General features: G+C 37.1%; 1 protein-coding gene across 4 annotated transcripts in view; it reads right to left on the reverse strand.

The window, feature by feature from the left end:
- Positions 1-24,113, reverse strand: part of CAMSAP2 (calmodulin regulated spectrin associated protein family member 2) — an 80,038-nt gene that overhangs the window by 33,356 nt on the left and 22,569 nt on the right. For 2 of the 4 annotated variants that reach the window (XM_050307092.1, XM_050307093.1), the window contains exons 3-5: positions 7,148-7,309; positions 6,397-6,480; positions 491-523 (exon numbers count right to left, since the gene is read on the reverse strand). In XM_050307092.1, the coding sequence (XP_050163049.1) occupies positions 491-523; positions 6,397-6,480; positions 7,148-7,309 (279 nt within the window). The remainder of the gene's footprint in view (positions 1-490; positions 524-6,396; positions 6,481-7,147; positions 7,310-24,113) is intronic. The other 2 variants (XM_050307094.1, XM_050307095.1) reach the window with 1 other exon arrangement.

Here is a 24,113-nt window from a genome sequence, read left to right on the forward strand (position 1 = left end):
ACTTTGTGTGGGGAGAGATTAAAGCAGTCTTAAATCAGCTGAAAAAATAGGGAATTCTAGACAAAAGGTGTAGCGATTGCATATACTAAGATTTAAGATGTCATGTAGCATCAACAAACAAAAGCTACTTCTGTAAGTCTCTTTTTAAAAGAGAATTGGTATAAAATAGCATGTGTTTACTGAAAGCTTATGAAAAAGTAGTTTGCAAATACCCTGATCATTTGACATGAGTTAATATTCAGTAGCACTGCCTTGTACAGACCCACTGACTGCTTGAAAAGTAATTCCTTATCCAGCATTGTATCTCATTTCTTTAGCACAGATTACCTTGCAAAATAGGCTTCTGCCGTATGCATATCTTTGCAGGGCAATCTCTTATAAAATTATCTCATACAGATAAATGAAATGAATGGTTAGACCAGCATGACATGGACAAAGCCATTCCCAAAATAAGCAACTTGATCAAAGTGAAGCAGTTGGGCAAACTTACAGGAACCAGTTTCCAAAACCATTTGGTAGGAGACTTCAGAGGAAGCAGTAGGAAAAAAGAATAAAAGCAAAAAGGCAAAGGAAAAAAAAGGAACATTTTATCAGATTTCATAAATTACTTTTACAAAGCAATTTTCTTTAACATTCTCAGTTTTGTATAACAGTGAGTTGTAATTTAATGGTAAGCATTAGTGCACCGTAACCTCTGCGTATTGAGCTAATTAGCAGCAATAACACTGGAGAAATATGTCTGCACTCTTTGTAGATCAACATTATAATTTCCCCACATGAACAGATAAGATTGTCAGATCAATGCAGTTTTATGAAATGCTTTCACACATCTAATTGTACTCTACATATGCAATCCGACTGAGGAATTCATTTGAGACTTGAAGTCGTGATCACAAGTATCAAACTGAACTCCAGCAGCACACATGGGGAAGCAGGGGAGCTAAAGCAATGAGGAAAGGATAAACACGCTGTAGTACAGTACAACCAACTGCAGGGAAGCTTGTGTTAGTTACTTCAAGCCAAACAGTAACATTCAACAGTATTTTTAAACAATCAGATGACAAGTTTCAGAACAACAAGAGGTACAGGCAGTTATATTTTGGCAATGACAAATCACATTAGCATCAGCTGCATGATGTGCAATGACCTGAAATGCAGATGGAGTTCTGACTGCTGGCAGAGAATGACCAGAACTGGTACGTACAACTCTACACTCATACGTGGTCAAAAAATACTAACCTGAAGTACACTGAAGTAATTAATTTTTCTCTGTAACTCTACACACTAGTTTGGAATAATAATTCTACTATTAAGAATAAAAATATTGTGTCCCAGTACTATAAATACACACAGAAAACTTCATCATTCTATGGATTTTGTTTTAGGAAAAATAAAAACCAAACCCACTACCAAAGTGAAGGAAAGATTTTTTTTTTCTTTTAATGAAGATAAATATTTTCTGGGAATGGTAAAACTGTAGTTTTAAAACTACTATGGAAGAAAACCTGCTATGGAACCTTATTATTTTATGTAGTTAAACCTTTAAAACAACTCCAGTAATGATACAAAGCTTTTATGCAAAAAAAGCTGTTGGGATAAAGGGTGTCCATTAGCAGCAGAGCTAATCTCAATATTCTTCTCCTCCATTTAAGTGGATTGCTGCAGTGGAGAATCCCAAAGGCACTTAGAAAAAAATTAACTACAAGATGCATGTTCATGTGTGGCTCTGGACGTTTCTGTCACACTGAACTAAAGTATTTTCCACAGGGTTCAGTATCTCTTTATATAAGTGAATTGTAGTAAAAGTATGGGAAAATATGTGAATTTGAAAACAAATAACCTTAATTTTCAACTACAATCAGGAATTCTAAACCATGTCATAAAACAAGGCTTTAGATAAATTGACTGAGAACAGACCTAGACTGCCTATTTTTCTGCTTAACTCTTGATAGAACATTCTTCTTGGAGTTATCAAGGTGAAGTGTATTTCAGACTTGGACTAAAAAAAGGCCACCAATGCCTATTTAATGACAGGCTGAAGAGCTGCTCTTTGGAAAAAAGCACACATTTGTTTCAATTCCCAAGACTAGCTGTCTGTAACAGTAACTAAACTCAGAACTAGTAACCCAATATATATTTTTATTTATCCACTCGGTTGAAATTATGATTGAGATGACTATGATTCAAAGGGGTGAAAGACTTGAGATAATCAAATTTAAATTCAAAATTACTGTAAGATTTATAAATATACACTTTGTAAAGCCACTTGAAGGAAAAGAGATAAAGAAAAGCTGAAATCTCTTGGACAACATAATGGGAATTCAATGGGTGTTGAATTGTCACTTTTGATCAGCAAGAATAAACTCTTTTCCCCTGGAACTTCATAAAAATGAGTCCCTATAAAACAAACTAAGCAGAGAATCCTGGCTGACTTCTCCCAGTGTTTAAAAATACAACAACAAAAACCCCAAAATAATTCCCCACGAAACAAAGCAAAAACAGAAAGGACAAAAAGTCTTCTTTACAAGGAGACTTTTTATCCCCCCCCCCCAAGGTTTAAAATGTGACTATGATAAACTGAATTCATCCTATGGTGCCCAAACCATGGCAGTCCTGCCTTTCATTAAAGACTTGTTCCTGCCGTCTTCCTTGCACCATCATTTGTGCTCATGCAGCTGTGCATTAATCAAGAAGCTGATTCTGCTGCAAATTTTTCTTCTTGACAGGTTAGCTTCTGCTAGCAGTGTGGATTTACGAAACATTACATCGGAAGTGGAACTACGGCGTTAGTGTTTTACCTTCACGCAAGAAGTTGCACTGTTTAAACTAACGTAAAAACAACTTTTGAAGAATGCAGGTACTTGATGAGTACTCTTACATTTGTTTCTCTCATAGGATTTGCATTTACTTGTCTTAAATCTGTTAAGACTGATTCAGTCTAAACCACGGAAGCAGATGGAAAAACAACAGGTTTTTGAGAAAGCTCCAACTACATTGAAAATCAGCAGTTTAACCAGTGCAACTGTACAGTCACTACGTATTATTCAATGGAAGCCTGAAAACCAAAGCTATTTACTACAAAACTTGAAATCCTAGTTGTGAAAAAAGATGCAGAGACTCTACCAGAAATGGATGAAGTTACCACAAATCACCAGCTGATCAAGGTCCAGAGGACTACCTGGAACTTAAAATCATACATACATACTCCTTCCTCTCATCTTCTACAGACAGGCAGTAGCAGAATTAAGTGAAAGAAAACAAAAGCAACCTCATAATGTGTTAGCACTGTTTTTATCCATCCAGAAATAGAAAACAGGTATATCTCATTAGTTGTATTATCTACTAATCTGTTTATATGATGCTTAAAATTTTTAGAAATGTAGAGATTTACTGTTTACTGCAAAAAGGTTCACTACAGATTTGTAACAAGACAGTGTGGCATTAATTTGGCAGACTTGAGGGTTACACTGAAATTGTTTTTCAGAAGCGATTATGAATTTATCACAGTATGAAATGATGAAATGATTAAAAAGTCTACTTGTTATTATTTCACCTTTTAGGTACCTGATTTTACTGCTTCTTGGCCAGAAATTAAAACTAAAGGTAAGCTTTCCCGAATGACTAGAATTGTCTGTTCTTCCCATGTTTGTTTGGCCATCTCTTTAATCAGCAGAAGGGGCATTCATAATTTAAATTTAGTTCCGAAACACTCAAATATCCAAAGGTGTTTGTCTAGATCAGAAGGGAGATTGTAAAGTTTCTTAAATTTTAGACTGGATCATCACCTTTTGAACTGCAAATTGTGTTGGTAACACAGAGAACCTAAATTATATAACAAAGCCCCAACCTGAAAAGGATGGTGGAAGACAGAAAAGCTGCCCGATGGAACATTCCAGTTCCCTTTCATGCTAAATTTTAAGATATGAATAGAAGCAACAATTAGGAGTTCAAAAAAAAAAACAAAACCACAAAGGAAGGAAATAAAACAATTGAATTCAGCTACTGAGAATTAAGCTACAACTGTAATATGAGTATAAAAATGTTTAATATACAGAAGTATAATTTCATTTTTTCCATAAAAATGGAAAAGAATGTTATATTGCTTTAGTTAAAACAAAGGCAGAATTTAATTCTTCTCCTTTTTTAATCTAAGAACATCTACTGACACTAATAACTAAACCCAGGAACTGCATGAAATGAAAAATTATACACATATTTCAGCAACACCCAAACCTGGTACAGGAATTTAGCTACAGTTATGTCCCAGCTTTGCCGAGTAGAGGTTGGAAGGTCAATGCCATCATTCATTCTGAGCTCTTCCAAGAGAAATGCATGGTTTGATGCAATATGGAGAGAGATAATCAGGGTAAAACACCTGGGTATCATGGAATGAATAGTAGGAGATGCTTGACAGGAGCCACCTGATAATTTAACAGAAACTCCTGCGAGAAACTCAGACCAACTTGATTTGATGCATTTGATCATCCAATGCATCTGCATTAGTTTGCCTGCTAAAGCCACCAGGACAAAAAGAATAGCTGAGATTTCATAGTAGATTAGTCATCAGTTGAACAGACCAGTGTTTCTCAAAGAAAACTTGGAGTTAAATAATCTGAATGTTAGCACAACCCCCTAGCATGGGATATCTTACTTAAAGTAATTTCTGCAGCTGAATCCCCCAGTGAGGGAAAGAACATAACATGTACCTGGGATAATAGCACCAAAAATGTAGTGTACAGAATAGAAGGCCTTAAAATACACATTTTTTAACATGATAAGGCAACTGATTTTGCTTTTTTGCAAATGCATTTGTACCTTGGCCAACAGAACTGGGCTCTTGTTGTGTTACAGCTTCACAATATATATACCATTTTTAACTAAACGTGTTATTCCACTGAATCCATTTATAGGATCAGAGTTACAAACCATACAGGCTTTACAAACCAATACAGGAATTGATTCAAGAGTGGTGACATTGAAGATAAACTATAAAATAAAAATTGTATCATTTTACTCCTAATATAAAATGCAAATTTTAATATAAGTGAAAATAATACAAATATAGATAATACAAACACAGATAATTTTATGGCATTGCTCTGATAACAGTCTTCTTTTTTATATATATTTATTTGTCATATTATGACTCTCATTTTAAAAATTATTCTCATCTTTCCAAGTGACCTAAAAACCACATAAAACTTCCTATTATTATTTTCAGGAAAAAGAAAAATCGCTAGAGGAGAGAGGTACACAGGTTATCTCCCCACCCTTTGTTTACTTTGTTTTATCTAAATTTGAGAAATGAACTTATCAAGGACATCTTATTTTCCAGATTTCCAATCTACTATCACTGTTAAACACAGCTTAAATTTCCATATCAGGGTATGTGCATCAGTCACATCACTATTGCAAAACCCACAATTTTCTTTTGCTGAGTCACATCCTAATTAGCCTTCATCATCATTCCTTATATTTAAAAGAACCCACAAATTCAAGGATATTCACTACACTCGTGTTTTTTGAAGCTAAACATCTAATCTGGCCTGGTAACCCCCAGCTCCTCCAGAGCAGCATTGAAAAGGAGACAGCAGCTTAAAAGACAACAGCCCAGGAGAGGAACAAGGATTACAGCCTTGCAGCAGCTCAGAAATCTGTTCTGCATTCAAGTGCAGGGATAATACCAAAGGGTGTTCAAGCTGATTACCAATTCCCCAATAATAATTATATCTCAGTAGGATAAATGATCTTGCTCTGAAGAAGCAATTTTACGTACTGTGGAAGTGTATGCTATCCCTGTATTTGGGTGGGTAGTTAATGCTGCTTCATTAACTGAGCCCCACAAACAAACAAACAAAAAATCCCGTTAGGAAAGGGAATCAAACATAATCTGTTTTTATTGTATATACAATAAAACCCCCAATCAACCAGCATTTTGGATAGTGGCCAGAGCAACGCTCCCCATGATGTTACACACAGATCTCTCATTTGAGATTCAGACAATACACAAGGAAAAAAAAATCATTAAAAACCACAAATAAAATGTGCTACTTTTTGCATATCAGATCTGACTGCAGTTCTAATTCATTCAAAAGTATTCATTAATCTTAACAAATGCCTTATCACTAACATAACAGATGTTTCCCTGCTATCAAAGATTTATTTGTCAAAAGTAACAATTGGGAATAAGAAGTGCAATTCTATTACTTTTACTTTGAAATGGGTATTTTGATGGAAATTATAAAACTAATAACAAAATGAATACTACAAGTTTTCTTTAACAAGCAGTTAAAAGTTCAATGTCTGCAAATGTATACTTACATACTATGTGCAAGGAGTTTTTGTTTACAGATAAATGCTTATTCTAGTTTAAAATATATTAACTCCTACACATACCTTTTGACCTCCTGCAGATTCTGCACTGTGATGCTCTTTTAATTTTTGTTCCTGTTCCATAATGTCTTTCAAATGCTCATTTACCTGGAGAGAAAACAGGTCATTCAGTTGTCTAAGAAATAAGTCATAGAAATTACAAGTTTTCAAAAGGCCTACAAGTTAACTAAAGGACCACAGAGTTAACTAAAAAGATAAAACAACTATTTCAGACTAAATCCCTGAAGCAAAACCAGCCATTGTCAGTCTCAGATGCAGTCTAGGGTCACTACTTGTTAGCTTTACATTGTATGAACTACCTTGCCCCTTATTATGGTCCATCACATTTGATTAACGGTGTATCCTTGTTATTTGATTTTATTAGGCAGTGAAGGAAGATCCCTTCAAGCAAGATGTGTTCAAACACAAACAGGATACCTTTGGGTTTAGGTTACACAATGAAATGACAACTTCTAGAGCCAGAAAGAGACCCTCGAGCGGCCATCATGGCACCTTGACACGACAGTGCCTGCTAAGATGTCATATGGAATGTATATTACAGTATTTAGGACGCCTTCCCGTTTATTTGGTTCACACAACATGCTTAACTTATTTCTGCAAACGTTGCTTTTTATTATCCATAAACAGGATAAAGGAACAATCCATATCAGACGCAGTCCTGATTCACCTACATCCACACATATCCTGCCCTCTCGTCCCTAGTTGAATCACACAGGCTACAAAGAAAGTCAGCTTGCCTTTCCAGCACTCCTACCTTGTTTATCCAGTACATGACAGCATCCTCGATATCATAAGGTACATCTGTAGCTTGGAGGAAGGTTGAATACTGCTGAGTGCAGGCAATCACTTTCTCAACGCTGACCATCTCCACAGTATAGGCCATCATGAGGGTATCAATCATGGCCAAGTGAGCACTCTGCAACGAGAAGCAGCAACACCTAATTAGCTTGCAAATCAAAAGATCACTTTCTCATGTATTGCTTGTGAACACAGCCACAGACATGAAAAGACCAAAACTACAGTTTTCTGTCTGGTTGTCAGCTTTTGGCAAATGAATAACAGATTTGAGAACACGAATTAAATCTCAAAATAACTCCTGTAAGAAAATTAACAAAAGAATTAAAAAACCAAAAATGAAAAGAATAAGCAAATTTAATGATTCAAACATCACATCACCTTTAACAGAGCTGAAGAGATCTTTTAAATTTGTCACCATAAGAAAAACAACCTCCCCTGCCTGATCAGTGTTATTTGTACTAGAAATGAAAGCTGAGACTGCCTGCTAAACCACCTTCATCATCACGAAAATGCTGCATTAATATGTGAAAGTTTATCTGTATTTAAAGTCATAATCCAGGAAGAAGACACGATTATACTAATCTTTAGCAAAACCCCCAAAATGATAGAAAAATATATTTTTTTCTTCTAGTATAATAATTATGTTATGCAGATGCAGCTATATAAGCTCAACTGGGTTTAAAACGAGCTTGTACTGATGAATAAAACACAGCTTCTTTTAAAAGATGAGGTACATTTCTCCTGGTGTTATGTATTGAAAGACAATGGCTATTTCACAGTTTGTAATACTTAAACTCCCCCTTGTCCCCCCAGAAAAACCAACAAAAACCCCAAACACAGCAATAACACAAGAAAGAGGATGAGAACCAGGATTTACATTAGATTCTTGTGATTGAATAACTGTGGTTTGTAGAGGCAGCGCCTACAGCTAAACAGATTTCCTTCGTCTTCACGATAACAAAAACAGAAACAGTTTCTAAGTATTAAGCCAGATTTCCCATGGATCAGAACAATTTCCAAAGACAGTGTTTTTAAAAACATTGACTTTATACACAGCTCACAATGCAAACAAAAATCCCCAACACTTGCTAACACCATCACTTCAATGCTATAAAAAATATTCATATAAACATCTCACAAGGTAGCTGTGACAGCCATGGTAACAGCAATGAACAACGTGAGTCACACAGCAACATGGTATCTAATCATCACAGCTAAGGTAGTTCATGCACATCATTTATTCCAGAATTTCCAGCAGGAAATGAACAGATCCAGACTTCATGCTGCCCTTAGTGTTTGCACCACCAACGAAAGAGATGATGCTGACCTCACAAGTAGCACATACCCATTTTTTAATGCAGCTAAGTTGCTTTGTTTGACAAAAAAAAAGGCAAACTACACTCACTTTATCTGCTAAAGACATTCACAAAACTGTTCCTGACAACCAGCCTTCATGGGACGGGCTTACTCTCTTTGGACACTGGATGTGACCCGAGAGCCCTGTCTGCCCCAGACTCCATCTGCACTCCCAGCAGCAGCACAGCCAGGCTGGGAACCAGCATCTCCTCACTCCTGCCACCACTGATGGACTCATTCAGAATAAACTCCCTCCAACACCATTACTGTGCCTCATGAATTTCCTTAGGCCTTTATGAACAAATATTGACACAAGCTCTTAGGGGTTTGAAGGAAAATGCTGGGGAGCTCAATTCCTGCTGCTCAAAGTATTCAGGAAGGATAAGAGTATTGCCCATATCCAGCCTCCCGAGGAGCCTGCACTCCAGTGGGCAATGCAGCAACACTATCCAGGGATGCACAAGCCACTCATTTGTTGGCCCAGCAATGCAGAGAAAAGTTCAAGTCATTAACTACTCGTACAGTCCCCCAAAATTGTTGTGAGAGATTGCAGAGCCAGGGACAGCCATACAAATCCACACAATTCTGGCAGGAGTTTCCTTCTCAGACTGCAGAAGGGTAGGTTAGCATGTGTAGTACACAAGAAAGAAGGGAAGATTTGGATCCTCTCTGACATTCTTTGGTCATTGATGTAATGATCTTTCCTTGCTATATTTTTCTTACCTAGTCTGAATGGTTGCTGGGTTAAAACCTTGTGCTGTTTTCAGACCCTCCCCAGGAGATGAAATGGAGATATAATTAAAACAGCAAGAAAATGCTGGATTTGCCTTTTAGGAGGAGGTGGTGCAAAAAAATCACGTTTTCCAGTCAACCGTAAGAGTGGCCTCATACTGAGTGCTACTGCAAGAAGTGTGCTGGGAGTCACCCGTGCTGATCCCCAGCTGCTCACACTGCCTGCTGCACGAGGGGATTGTTTTCATCCCCTGCCTGCTGCCTTCCCTGGGAGCTCTGACAACCAAGGAAGCTGCAAGCAGGTGTGGAAGCAGCATCTTCTTCCCCAGCTGTTGATCTATGACCAGTTCACGGGTACTGTGTCTGTGCTTTGAGCCTGGCCTGCAAGAAAAGCCATCCCTGGAAACTCTCCCAGAGGAATTCAATGGCCTTCACCTCCCGTGCTGGATCATCAGCTTCTCTGGAAAACGTGATCACGCCTACAGAGTGGATTGCCAATGGAGAGAGAATGCCACTGAAGTGTTGCTAAAACTGCCAATATGCTCAATGCATAATAAATACATTAGGAAAATTAAACTATTTACATTTAGTTAGTTGAGTCACATTTTTAATGTTTCTAGCAAATCATTAATGAATGGCAAACTACTTAAGCAAACAGAGGGAACAATGAAGGGAATGACCTTAGATAATACTTTGTACTATCAAAACTAAGTGTAATAAACTTTTACCCATACTGACTAGATTCATGTCACAAACTTTATTTTATATAAACAATCAACTACAAGCATCTTCAGTTTCAAAAGTGACTCTAAGTTATTTTCTTTACAATCCAGGCAAAACACTCAGAAGATTTTTTAAAAACATTAAATAGTAAAAAGAAGAATTAGTATTATAAATAACAAAAATACTTAAAACTAGTAACACATATGGATTTATTCCCCCAGAAAATTGCAAGCAACTAAATAAGCACACAAGATAACCTGTAACTAAAATAGTTGTTTTTTAGTTTGGTTTATTTGGGTTCTTTTTAAAAGGAGGTACAGAAAGAATGAGAAAACTATTTAATTCCATATACAGTTCTACTGGTTTTCTTCCACTTATTCTGTAAAACATAAAGAACCTCTCCAATATCCAACCTAAACCTCCCCTGACACAACTTCAGGCCATTCCCTTGGGTCCTGTCACTGGTCACCAGAGGGAAGAGATCAGTGCCTGCCCTTTCTCTTCCCCTCACAAGGAAGTTGTAACTGCAATGAGGTCTCCCCTCACTCTCCTGCAGGCTGAATGGACCAAGTGACCTCAGCCACTCCTCACACAGTTTCACCATCTTCATTGCCCTCTCCTTTGGATGCTCTTATGGCTTAATATCTTTCTTATATCGCATTGCCCAAAACTGCACACAATGCATGGTTCTGAAATTAAACTAAAATTAGAGAAGTAAAAAAAAAAAAAAAAGAAATCACACACAATAGAATAAAAGAACATTAGAGAAATATCTTAAAAAAACAAACCAAAAACCAACAAACAAGATCAATATGGCAGCAGTGAACAACACAAGAAATAATACACTTTTCACAGAAGTGTTATGCAGAGATTTGGTTTAAGCCAATTCAAAATATCTTTTCATTCTTTGCTCATTTCACTACAGTGGTGCAAAGCACTGAAGTCTTAAATAGAACACGAGGATACATTAAAAAATCACAAAACCTTGGATTCTTAGAGGTATTGTATTTTCTAAGACATAAACGTGGTTTTGTCTTGCCCAGCTATAGCCTGTACAGAGCACAAGAGTTTTAACTCACTAATCTTAACAATCTCATGTAATTACTAGTTAGTTCCTGCCCTGTAATGTAGGTTCCACAGCTTTTCTTTCTACTGCTGAATACTTCAGTAAGAAGCTTACTGAACTGTAGAAGAAAAATGATTCTGAGCATGACTGCTAATGCCTTCCCTGTTTGCCTAACGTTGGATTGCAGAGCTTGCTTCATGTCCCTTGAACAACTGAAAACTTCATTAAAGGTGTACTAAGCAAAAGGTGCCTGTGATACTGTACACACAGGTTCTCGGGGATAAATATGGCAAATTACAGACAGCTCCTCTATTGTTATCTACTACTATGGACATTTCTCATATTCCATTAAATGATATTCAGGTCAGGAGTTCTCAGACCTGCCTCTTTAGGAGAAACACAGACAAACCCATTTCCAACTACCGTGCTTGAAGAAAGAGGCAGAAAGAAAAAGAGGATATAATCATTACCCTCATGCTAAAAATAAAAGTCCCCTAATCTCACTATGCTTTGGACAAGAGATTTGATTTTGACAGAATATGGCTTTTTTAAACAGACATATGTAGTCCTGTTCTTACTCAAGCTGGTTGTGCTTCAAGAATTTTTTTGCAAGAATTTTGTGATGGAATTTGGTCATATTTTTTAAAAAAAGAATTTTAACACTGTAGTTATCACTTGCACAACAAATACACGTATCTCTAGCTAAATTCCCTAACGATTTTGCCTAGACTAGATCAGGCACTTGAGCAAAGAGCAGATGAGATCAGCTCTCTCTACATTTGGCTGGGAGAATTTTTAAATCACCATTGCATCAGGAGTTATGTATGTAACTAACCATTCCTATCTTCTGAAAACAGAGGTTCAGATACTTCTCCCACAACAGTAAAAAACAGTAATTCCAACAGTTTGATGAAACTTACTCTGATTATCAAGAATACACATGGAATAACCAGTATAGGACGCACTTAGGGAGAAAAGACAGGCAAAACCAGAGTTGCTGATATCCAGAGTAAAAGACATGAGTAACAGTAGGCAAGTAATGGATTAAACACACAGGGATTAAACCCCTTCTGTACCACTCTAACCCACGTCCCTGAATCCAGCTCCCTTGCAGATTCTGTGCACGGCACAGTTTGAGAAGGCTGAGCAGCTTTAGCCCCCAGACTCCCCTTCCCAGAGACCCTCCCCCAGATAATCCAAATCTCAAATGAATCTGCTAGCATCATGAGATCTCATCTAAATTCCATGTCTTAACTAAGAGTGGAAAATTGCAGAATTCCAGCTCAGGGTAGGCAGAGACCAAGGCTTGATACTGCAGGAGGTGAGGAAGGAATTCATGAGCAGCGCCAATAGGTGATAACTGTTACAAATTTCACCATCATTTATACAGCAAATTGAAGAAAATTCTGATACTACAAAGGAAACTAATTCTAAAATATTTCAATCACCAAAACAGCACAGTCTGAAGTAGTCAGTTCTGCTTTGTTTGATGTTTCTGGATGCAGTTCTTCTCTAGCCTCACACAGTACTTATGCCTAAGCACAATCCTAAAATAACCCCAGTTGTCTAGTTAGTCTTGTCCTGCAAGTGAATGATGATGTGGAATTACCTCCTTGCTGCACTGTCATGAAGAACAAGTGCTTGACTCTGATAAGATGCTTATTCAGCAAAAACAGGCATTACTGAGTCATGCTAAGCACATTGAGGAAGGTTCTGCAAGGTAGAGGGAATGGTTTTTACTTTCAGTATCTTTATAGCTTTCTGTATTTGGTTATTTTTTTTAATTTAGCAGACTCTTTTATGAATGTAAATGATAAAAATTCATTATTGGACTGGCTATACAGAGCTGACACAGGAAATGTAATTCACTTCCATAAAAAGGATGTATTAAGTAAAAATAATTGCTGAGTTAAGCATTTTGATACCACTTTTAAGTTCTACCTCAGGTTTCTTCATTATGCTTGTTAGAGAACTTAATTTGATGTACTAACTCAATCCTAACTAAATACCTACCAGAGATTCCCAGATTCTTTCTGGATCACGTAACCAAGTGAGACCTTGACCTACTCCAGGACAGTGAAACAAAATATCTGCACAACACGCACTGAAATCAGGAACCAGAAAATTATGTTCATCACATTATTTTAATTTTGTCATATTTTATAGTTTCACACAACCTACTTCAATTTTGGTTTAATATACTTTACAAGTACAAGTCGCCTGTATTTATTTACTGGAAGAATCAAGTGCCTAATGGTAAAAACCACAAAGGCCCTTCAGTGCCTTTATGCTAAGTCCTCCACGTTTCAAAACACAAAACACTTGCAGTTGGATAGACTAAACTAAATCAAGAAATTAATGCAGAGTAACTGATAACAAGTCAGTTATACACATTTAGACAAGTAAATAGCAAGAGTCTCAGATTTCCCAGAAGATTTAGTTTTTGCAGATAACTCAGGATTTTTCTAGATCATACTGTCAAATCCTGACCAGATAAACCAAAAGCAAATATCTCTTACAAATATTGCTTATATGCACTGTCTCTGTGCTCTCATGTGCTGGATATTTAAACCAAGAACAGGCAGTAATTACACAAAATACCACCTGAATTTCTTTTGTCACAACAAGCTTCACCACTCTTTGAAGAACACAGGAATGGGAAAAAGAAAAACAAATCTTCATCTTACCCATATATAAATAAAAAGTAGTTCCTTCTTCCTGACTCATTCATACCTGCATAGAAATGACATCAAAAGCACTGGTTTAACCTCTCTGGCAGCTCAGCTAAACCACCTGCAGAGGCAGTTATCACCAGAGAGCATCAAAGCACGTTCATCTCAGAACATCTGCTGAAGGAACACAGGAGTGCTGCAGAACTACCACTTCCTCGTGGAGAAGGAGGAGCAGTGACAAGACAAGCCAGATTTCTACAGAATTACAGCTGAAGAGTTCAGGTTTGGGTGATGTGCTAAAGTACATAAGAGAGGAAGTTAGAAAGGCAAAGAGAAAAAGAGGCAGAGGTCCCAAAATAAAATATATACATTGGGCTGGGATACTAATTCATGGAAATAAGAGTGGAGAAGGAAACAGAGGCACATCTTCTCCAGTGCAGGACTTCACCTGGCACTGTGCCTCAGCATGCTGCAAGTCCCACTGGCAAAGCCCCCGAGAGCCACTTGCTTGTGTGCCATCAGAGCAGACCAGTTCTGAAACTTTACAACATGGACTCCTAGTTAAGACATTTGACAGTTAAATATTGACAGGCAGTTCTGAATGGCAGCTTTTGTAGCTCAGGTAGCTGATATAAGATGCTTTCCTCCAGGAGGAGAGATAAAGTCAGCTGTGGTTCTTTCCCTCATTTCTCAAACCAAAAGAAGATCAAAGTAAGGCCTAGTTATCAATGGAAACCTCCAACTGAATTCCACACAGTTCTGGGCCTGGCCTTCCAGGCTCTGTTTTTAACGCCTACATTCTACTCAGTTTCCTCAGGAAATGTGCCTCCCAGCTGGAACTCATGTGAGACACTTGCCAAAACACCAAACTGGAAATACAGACTGAAATTCTCAGGGAAGGCATTTGAAGATTAACTCTTAATTATAAACAAGAGATTTGGGGTGTTTTGTTGCAAGACTCGTCTTTGTCTTCTGAGAGCGGTCATCCCTCCTGGTCCAAATCTGTATTTTTACCGTATGTGAAGGAAATGTGTATCATTCAGCAGCTTACATAAAACAAATAAATGTAGTGTTGAAGTTAATGCCTCTGAAATGTAAGCATCTAAGACCTAGGGACAACTGCCCATCACATGTCAAATATCACCACAATTGTATTAAGCTGCTGCTCAAGAACCTATGAAAAGTTTCTGTGGTTTTTGGTTAACTGCTGATACACAAAAATCTATTTTTAGGAAAGAAACATGAGAAGATTTCTTTGGATTAGCTTTCTGTGTTGATCTAGCAAAATACTGGGTCAAGAAATCAGAACATATATGGGCATTTCACACATACTATCTTCAAAGAGAGCAAAACTAGTTTCAGTTTTTATGTGAAAACATAATATGAAATCTTCCTTCATTTGCATATGAACAGGCTCCTGATAATTTCCTTCCTGTTTCTTTATTAACCATAGAAGGGCAGCGAAATAAGGTCATCACACTCCTTGCAGTAATGGCAGTTGCATTAAGAATAGGAGTCATTTTAGCTTTTTCCTCAAAGGTTTATAGGAATATCACACTTATAAACCATAACACAGCACAGTAAGACACGGAAGAGAAATTGACCTCATCAAACATTTTCTTCTAAAATAACAGACAAGGTCAAAAGAAATTTCCCAGTCTCCTACTTAAATGAACTCTATCAGCAGTGTTAAATAATTAAAACAGACATAGAAAATTATACTGATCACAAGAAATCTGTTTCTCTATGGCTGGTAATGTAGTAAAACCTTGTAAGTGACAAGCTGCTGGCTAATAGCATTACTAAATCAGACAGCTGACCGACATTTTTTCATCTACTTATTAAAGGATTACGACAGGTCAGCCACAACAGTGGTCCACAGTGATGTCACAGCACCAGTGGGAAAGGTGCATTATGGTTGTTTTGACAAGCATATTCAAAAGCCTTTCCACCTGGTTGGTTAGTCTGGACTAAACACCAAGTGTTAAGACAGATCTTGAACCTCTGAAGTAAAGTGCGGGTTTTTCAGAGAAGGACTCTTACATGTGCACTCACAGGCATAAAGTAGTTACTTTACTATAAACTTTATGACCTGTTTTTTCATCTTCCAAATCAAGTCTGCACTCAGGAACATCCTTTATACTTTAAAAAGAGCAATCTGCGTGCCTTCACAGAGATCCCGCTGTACCACTAATCCTTTTTAATAGATTACTTGCACCCGAGGATGTCCACTTCATCTACTGCTGGAGATTTTTGCAGGACATCTGGCACCAGTCTCCACCACCATAAGCTTATGCTGAGCACAGGGTCATACCCAGGCTCTGCCAGCGTCAGGAACTTTTCACAAAAATGGAATGAAATAGGAACTAAAGCCTTTCTTAGAAGTTACTTTGGTAAAGGCGTAATTAGTATGGCACCATCTTCAAGAAGAACATTTTCTTCAAGAAAACCTTCTTTTGAAAAATGAAACAGTTAATTAGATTCTTTCCTGGCCATAGAAAAGTCTAGAAAGTTTTATCCAAAGAATTAAGATAGGAGACCACTGTGAACTGAAGACTACTTCTCAGTTAACTGACAACCAAGGTACAACAATGACCATGCTCATCCTTCACAAGTATTTGTTTGTAAACTGATACTTTACAGAGCACAAAAATAAACTTAGAAGTCTTATCCTCCACCTCTCTTTGGTAATGAAATAATGTCCAGTTCATAAATCTATTTAAAGATTAAAACAATAAAACACATGAATGTATCCTCAGTCCTCATGCATTTTTGGTTTATAATGATGTTATTCCAGAAGATGTTGCTTAATTAGTAGCTCTCAAAACAGTAAAGTCAGCTGCAACAGTAACCTACTCACATTGGAGTAAACAACTATTTTCTTTGGCAAAACATCACTCCTCCTTTTCTCCACAGCTAAGACAAGCTAAGTAAGAGGGCATGGTGATAAATGAAATAAAATACAAAGCAGCTGAACAGAAAATCACAATGCAGAAAACTGGTAACTCCTTTCATTTTCAAAACAATTACTTAAGATGGCAGTTACTAGATTTTAAGTATTTTCTGCGCTTCCAAGAACAGCAATTAACAGCAGCAGTATTATTTGAAACCTCTGCTACAAGCACAAGGTATGTCAGTGCATGCTGTCCAGAAACCACACGAGCCCTTCACATAATAATAAAATCTTTCCTTTGGCAAAAGCAGTGACCCGCCCCCACATATGAACATTAACTATTAAATCACCTTGGTAATTGGGAAGAGGAAGGGAGATGAAGGGAGGGAAGGAACAGGAAACTATTTTATAGCTGTCCTTAAATGACCGATCCAGAGCCCAGCAGCTGTAAACACGCAGTTCCATCAGCAGAGCCACGGCAGGCTCAGTGCAGGCCCTGTGCAAGACTCGGGCAGTTTGATTCTTTGGTGACACTGTTCTATCAGCCAAAACACTAAAACCACAGAACAAAGATCTTTGCTGGGCAGTTTGGCTGTTGAACATTTGGAGGAACTGAAAACAGTTCTGTTTGGAAGAGCTGGAAAAGAAGGTAGTGTAAGCATTAAGGACAGCAGAGGAATTACATCAAGCCAGGCCAATATCCCTGGAGAGGTCCTGCTGCAAGAACTTAACTGATAGCTCTTCTGATCAGACTAAGTAAAGCAAAGAAAAGTAGAAATTGTTGCTTCCCAATTTTTTCTTAATTTCTGAATTAAGAAAAAGCCCTATTTTGCTCTGTGTTTTATGTATATGGTTTGTTCGGGTTTTTTTCCAAACCTCCTTCTCATTAAAATTAGAAATTAACTGACATCTGTTCTTTCTTTTCAAGCATCCAAACTCTGAAATCCCATAATCCGTAAATGGGAAAGGATGATTATTGAGAAACTTGGCTGAACTACATGTGAGACACATCACTGGCTGTTTTAGCAATCAGTTTAAAATCATTGGCTTTAAGTATGTTATTTCAGAATTGAAGGCAGTATCTGTAACTTATGTTACCTAAAACACCCAAAGGAAAATTTTATCAAGCCTAAAACGCTGGCTGTCTGCATAGGCAAGTCAATCTGTAGTATCTGAAAATGAAAAAAATCAATACCGTACTAGTACCAGATGGTGTGGACCCTTTTTGAAAAGCTGGTATACAGTTCTCAGCACATTTATTGGTCACAGGTAACAGGCAGTACAGATTTCAGTGTCTGCCTGATCATCCAAGCACAAGATAAATCCAAATCAGTAAGCAATTTTGCCAAGGAGAATTCTTACAGAACACATTAGAGATATGAAAGACTGGGCAGAATTTAATCTATATTAAAAATGAAAACTTGTCAACATACTAAAATGTATTTTAAAACATAGCTTAGACAATTTAGGGTTTGCTTAGTAATGTTAATTGTTCATCTTCAAACACAGAACAGTTGCTATTTTGAGACATATTACTTAAGAACTGTAAGTCTTTTTCAAGTTCTGTGTTGGATACACATGGACACACAGCAAGCAAGGCAAGAGGCACTACAGAGGCCCAAGAACAAACACAGGCCAGCCAAATGCCAACCCTAGAAGAGAATGTACACATGGTTTCTCCCTGAACAGAAGATTTTACCTTCAAGTTATTTTAACTTCCAAAGTAATGTGCACCTAGTGTATATAATGCATCTGAAGTGGATATATTGATTTAATGCATTGTTTTATTATTCCACAATGGATTAAAGATACAGGTACAGAAGTGAGGTATCTCAGATGATTGAAGAACTATTTCACAATCTTAAATTATTAATGGAGAACAATCACACATGCACCTGTAATCATCACTTGAACTAAAGTTTCATGTCATGAGCCAATTTCATATATTCCTATTGTTGCAAAGAAAAATGACAGAAATATAAAAAAAAATTGCTTAAACTGATAGAAACATTCACATTAGTACACAGGCTTTCTGTCTGTTGTGTCTGCACCTCTTCCCATTCATCCCCTTTGCCCTTGGATGCAAAATAAATACTAACCATCCAAAAGCATATGGCATAACACTTGCTATATATACTTCAGGTAATTCAGAATGACTTATCAAATCCAAAACACTTTATTTTGATTGTGCCTTCTGCAGAGGAGAAAGCAGTTGTTTAATGCAAATTACTCATACCAAAAAAAATAGACAACATCAGTTTTGCACATCCAGTGAACAAGCCCAGAGAGGTTCAACCAGAGCAGCTACTACAGACAAGAGGAACATAAACACCCCTCACTCCGTTCCCCTCTGTGCATGACAGCCTGCAGCTTCCTTGCACCATCCCAGGACGTGCAGTCACAACAGGAAATGTGCTCCCAGCTCCATCCTTCAGCCAGGCTGGGAGCAGCAAACAGGGCCGTGTGCCAGGACATCCCAGCCAGGGCAGGAAGCCCTTGGATCGGAGCTGGCTGCTCAGGTACCTGTGTCCCACATCCCCTGCAGAAAGGCTGCAGGCTGGCTGGCAGCCAACTGGATCATACTGATCTATCAGAAAGCTTCAACTATAACCATGAAATGGTTCAAAATAGAGAAAAGGCATAATAAAAATAAAGAAAAGGTATAATAATAGTGATTCTTCAAAGGTTTTACCTGGATACTATTTAAAATACTTCTATAATTCATTAATGTGACCTTGACAATGATTTCTGAACCAATCCCTAGCTGATTATACTGGGATTCTTTTTACATAAATTACAAATTCTTTTGGCAATTCTAGGTAAATCAATGATAGACTATAAAACATATTTTGATGGCTGTCTTCATCTTAATTCTTTACATTCTTAATGTCTTATTTCCCTACTTGTAGATGGCTCAACATCTCTTATGTGTGTTTGTTTATATGCATTTACATACACACACATACATACCTACAGGAATGAGATGTCAGAGCAGTTTTGAATGCACATAGCAAATAATGTTGCAACAGGACTTAAATAATCAGGATGAATCAGTCATTCAAAGAGCATTATCCCTTTGAGATGTGAACAAGACAGATTTTCACATTTAGAGACGAACGTCATGCTTTTGCCAGAGTTCCAAGACTGCAAATGAAAATGTCACTTTGGTGTTTCCTGGCTTTCCAGTATTTGGTATTGCCACTAATTTTTTTAACTTTTTTTTTTTTTTTTTAATAAACAGTAAAATATACAAATAATATCCCCAATTCAGTTTCTACAGGTATTGGTGTCTGTAATAACAAATTGTGGGTTTTTTAAACAGATTATTATAGAGCAATCAACAATTACAAACATCAGACATTCACCTAACAAGTCTTTTTCAGCTATTTATAAACTTAGGACCTTTTCATTCTTGTATTACCCTGATCCAACATGAAAACTTGCCACTATGCCTTGGTTTTTCAACAAGACACTGGATGAAACAATTTAAACTCTCTCTTAATTACTGATAATGAATGTACTGTCCGGTAGTCAATGTACTCATATTTGGAAATATACTGCTATATAATTATGATAAAATATGCTGCTTGGTGATATAAAGACAATTCTTTCACATAAATAAATAATCTATACATACATAGGCCTGATTTTTTAGTCTTCTCACTCAGCCTCCAGATTTTATTCTGCATTGGATTAATTTAACAAACATTTCACTAAATAGTAAGCAGCCCGACCTTAAGCACTATCTATTGCACACGACATTTATGACAATCTAATTCAAGGAGAAACAAGTGACCTACTAAGCTTTCAAATTTCACCTCAAAACTAGATTAGGCTTTCAATATATACTCAGGTTCAAACTGCTTATGCAAATGCAACTAATTGCATCCTCTAAAAAGGCATCTGAAATACATAAAAGACTGCAAAAACAGTTTCTGTAAATATATAAGACTACTGTAACGTGCTTTTTCACAGCAGCAAGAACAAAAGTAATACTATTTTAAAAGTTCAATTATTATAATCCATCGTTTTCTTTAGTGTCGTATTTTCCCATTTTAATCACATTCATTATTTTGCCCTCAGAAATTATGACAATAAAGTAAGAGATAATGGCATGTCTAGTTGCCAACAGATCAGCAGTGCATTATTTTAATCTGTAAAGCACCAGTGCACTGATGTCGTTGCAAGCAGCAGAGGAGGAGAGGTGGGAGTTATGCTGTGGGAGGCAAAAAAAATTGTCCCCATTCTGGAAACAGATATTCCTGGCAATGGGCTCTGTCACACCATGCCTACACATGGATCTGGAGGTCTGCTTTCCTGGGGTTGTCACGGACTGAGGGGGCCCTTTCAACAGTATAACTGAAGCACTTTCAGGAAGCACCTCCAAGCACTTGTCACTGGTTATCTTTTGGTAACGAAAAGGAGCAAAGTGGAAAGAAGTTAAGCTGCTTTATGTCAATGAAACTTTGTGGATGGAGGAACTGTGAGCTCCAGCCTCTTGAGCAACTTCAGTTCTTTTCCCATTCTGACATCACTAAGTCTTCTGAAAGATCCAGTTCCCATTCGAAATCCTCTAATCTCTCACATTCTTCCTCAGACCTACATTCTGGAGGCCTCCTTGAACTATTCTCAGTATGTGCTGGCTCAGGAAGGAAGCTCATCAGAGTCCAGCTATTTGGTCTGCACTTCAGCCTTCCCTTTGTCAAAGGAGTGAATTTGGCTCAGTCTCCTCTAGACCAGCAGTTATCTCCAATATGCCTGCAAGAACTTGTACAAGAAAGAATTTGCAAAATAAATAACCAGAAGATAGATATAGGTCATCCCTAAGTGGAACAAAAGACAAAACCAAAACATCATTTGGCTAGGATTAAACTTGCAAATTCAGATCATATTTCAAATTCTTTTCCAAGAAGATTTGGGAAAGGTACAGAAGCAACGCAAAGAATGAAAAATCAAACAGCCCCCAGGAAAACTTATAGGTAAATTTAGCCAGTGGTTATGTTGGAAGAATGGTATTTTTCTAGATAAAATAACTCCCAGGAAAAAAACACACAATCAAAAAGACTACAATTTGGGTAAGATAACAGAAGTGACAATACAGTCAAGATATAACATATTTTAAAACAATATGAAAGCAGTCTTGCGTGATTTTAATTTAATCATCCAGATGGTAGCTAAGATGAATATTATCTGAAAGTAAATATAAACCAAGAACTTCATACAGGGAAAAAGTGATGTAAGTAGCAGCAGAGACATGCCATTATCACCCCAGTGAACGCAGTACATTTGAAAGGACACTAAGTGCTGGCAGTCTTTTGTGCTGCTGTCCAAGGTTTCAGCCTTAAAAAGCTGCCTTTTAGCTCATTTCTTCAACGTCTGAGAACAGTCATTGTGTTTAAGGATAAGAAGCATCTCAATTCTATTATGAGTTAACATACTGACCTGCAAGCTGATATTTAGTAGTATCCTTCACTTGTTTTAAAGAGAGTTCTAATTCTGTCTTCTGGAAAATATATTCTTTTTTGATAGCCTTTGTATTAGCTACAAGTCTGCCAATTTTGTGTTTAACCTACATCTTCATCTCAGTGTAGAGCAAATAAGGAAAGAAAAAATACTATACTTTTAAAACTCCAGGAGGATTTAAAGAGGAGTAATCTGTACACATTGAGCTACTCTTTCTGTAACTCTAAGAACTCTGGGGACGTTCCAAAAGATTAGAAGAAATGAAACAATGGATTATTATTTTTTTTGAGAGTCAACAGACAAAACAAATAATTTTAATGCCCCATATCCTTCTTCTAATCTCATGCAAAATAATATCAGAGTCAACAAGCAGCTTGATTTGTATATAAAATTAAAACATGCCAATTAAAACATGAACTAACAGAACATAAGCCACTTTTTAAATTCATTTATAAATACAACTGAAAAGTGCAAGACTAATCATGAGTGCAAGGCATCTAACTTGATACTAATACACTCTGATTAAAGAGACTTTTTAATGCTGGATACATTAAACTGATTTATAGTCCAGTCAACTAAGCTGAAAATGCAGCTCTGAGCATAGAATCAGCAATGAATTCAAGAAACACCAACCACACAGATGAATTACCAGCTCACCACCTCTTGGAATTTTTACCAAAGGCCTGGAAGGAAAACTCATCACTGATCAGGCTTAAAGAGAATGCAATACTTGTGGGAAAGGTAGCTAAGAAAGAAGATGAATCAGAAGAGTAATCAGTTATCCCTCTAAATTTCGGAGGGTAAGAAGAGAATCAAACAAGCTACATGGAAATAGGAGGGCCCATCTTAAATGAGGGGAAAAAAAAAAGGCAAGCTGCAGTAACCAGAAAGGTATTACCTTCTCTAGTAAAGGAAAGGTTTAAAACTGTTTAAGAAAAGGAACCTAAACCAATGGAGACTACAGCCATACGTAGGATAAGAGTATAATTGTGTTAAGTCATTAAGACATTGGATCTTGTTAGAACAAGCAAGGCTGTGTTATCCTTCTCCCTCCCCCACAATCCGCACAAGCCAATAATACCCAGGTACATGTAGCCTCTTATGTAAGTTCACAGTTTCCCTACGTTCTGGGAAAACCAGAGAAATTATCCTCTAATGCTTGCAGGCATATGAATATTTTTGTTGTTATTGAAAGTACATAGTACTTGGGGAGGATTGGGGTTTTTTTCCCCAAAGCTTTGACCTGGAAAAATAAGAATTTTCATACATACGCATTGTGCTGACTTAATTAGAATTATGAATTGCATTTTCTCTAAGAATAAAGAATAGAAAAGTACTGGAGAGTATCTGGAGACACCACAACACCTTATAAGACACTGGAGTAATTTGAGCAACAGCATTGTTGTCTAAACATTACACTAAACCTGAGAGCAAGTTCAGTAAGTAAATTAATTGAAGGGTCTTTTAGCATCAGGATTTGCTTCTCTCTAGCAGTTCTTTGCTAGCATGTACACATATTTATTCATCAACTCCATTATTACCAAGATGTTTTACTTCCCAACCACATAAGCTGAGTTTTCTCTGTATTTATTCTTGTTGCTGAAGAAAAGCTAAAAGCAAGAGTTGGAATAATTTCATCCTTTACCTATTAGATACACCTTAGCACAAAGAATTCAGCAACATGGAAGTGATGAGACTTCCCTGACTAAATGATATACTGAACTACATTAATTTACAATATTTCTATGGGCAGTCACAACATTGTTTTTTTTCTAACCTCACATATACAAACATATCTTTACAGTGAACTTCTAAGTATCATTGGATAGGTTTGGGTTTGCTTTTGGGAGTGGGGAAGGTAAGAACAGGAGTAAGGAAAAGGAAAAAATTAAAAAAAAAAAGAGTGAAATCTGTTCATAATTGTGAACCAAATTTTCTTTCCATCAACATTCTATTGCTTCCCTTTCATGCATTAGGATGTAACCTGGCACAGTCCTAACTGCTTTTTAAGTCCACA

Source organism: Myiozetetes cayanensis, unplaced genomic scaffold (assembly GCF_022539395.1).
Source record: "Myiozetetes cayanensis isolate MyiCay16 unplaced genomic scaffold, myiCay2020 scf12, whole genome shotgun sequence".
NCBI classification, from domain to species: domain Eukaryota; kingdom Metazoa; phylum Chordata; class Aves; order Passeriformes; family Tyrannidae; genus Myiozetetes; species Myiozetetes cayanensis.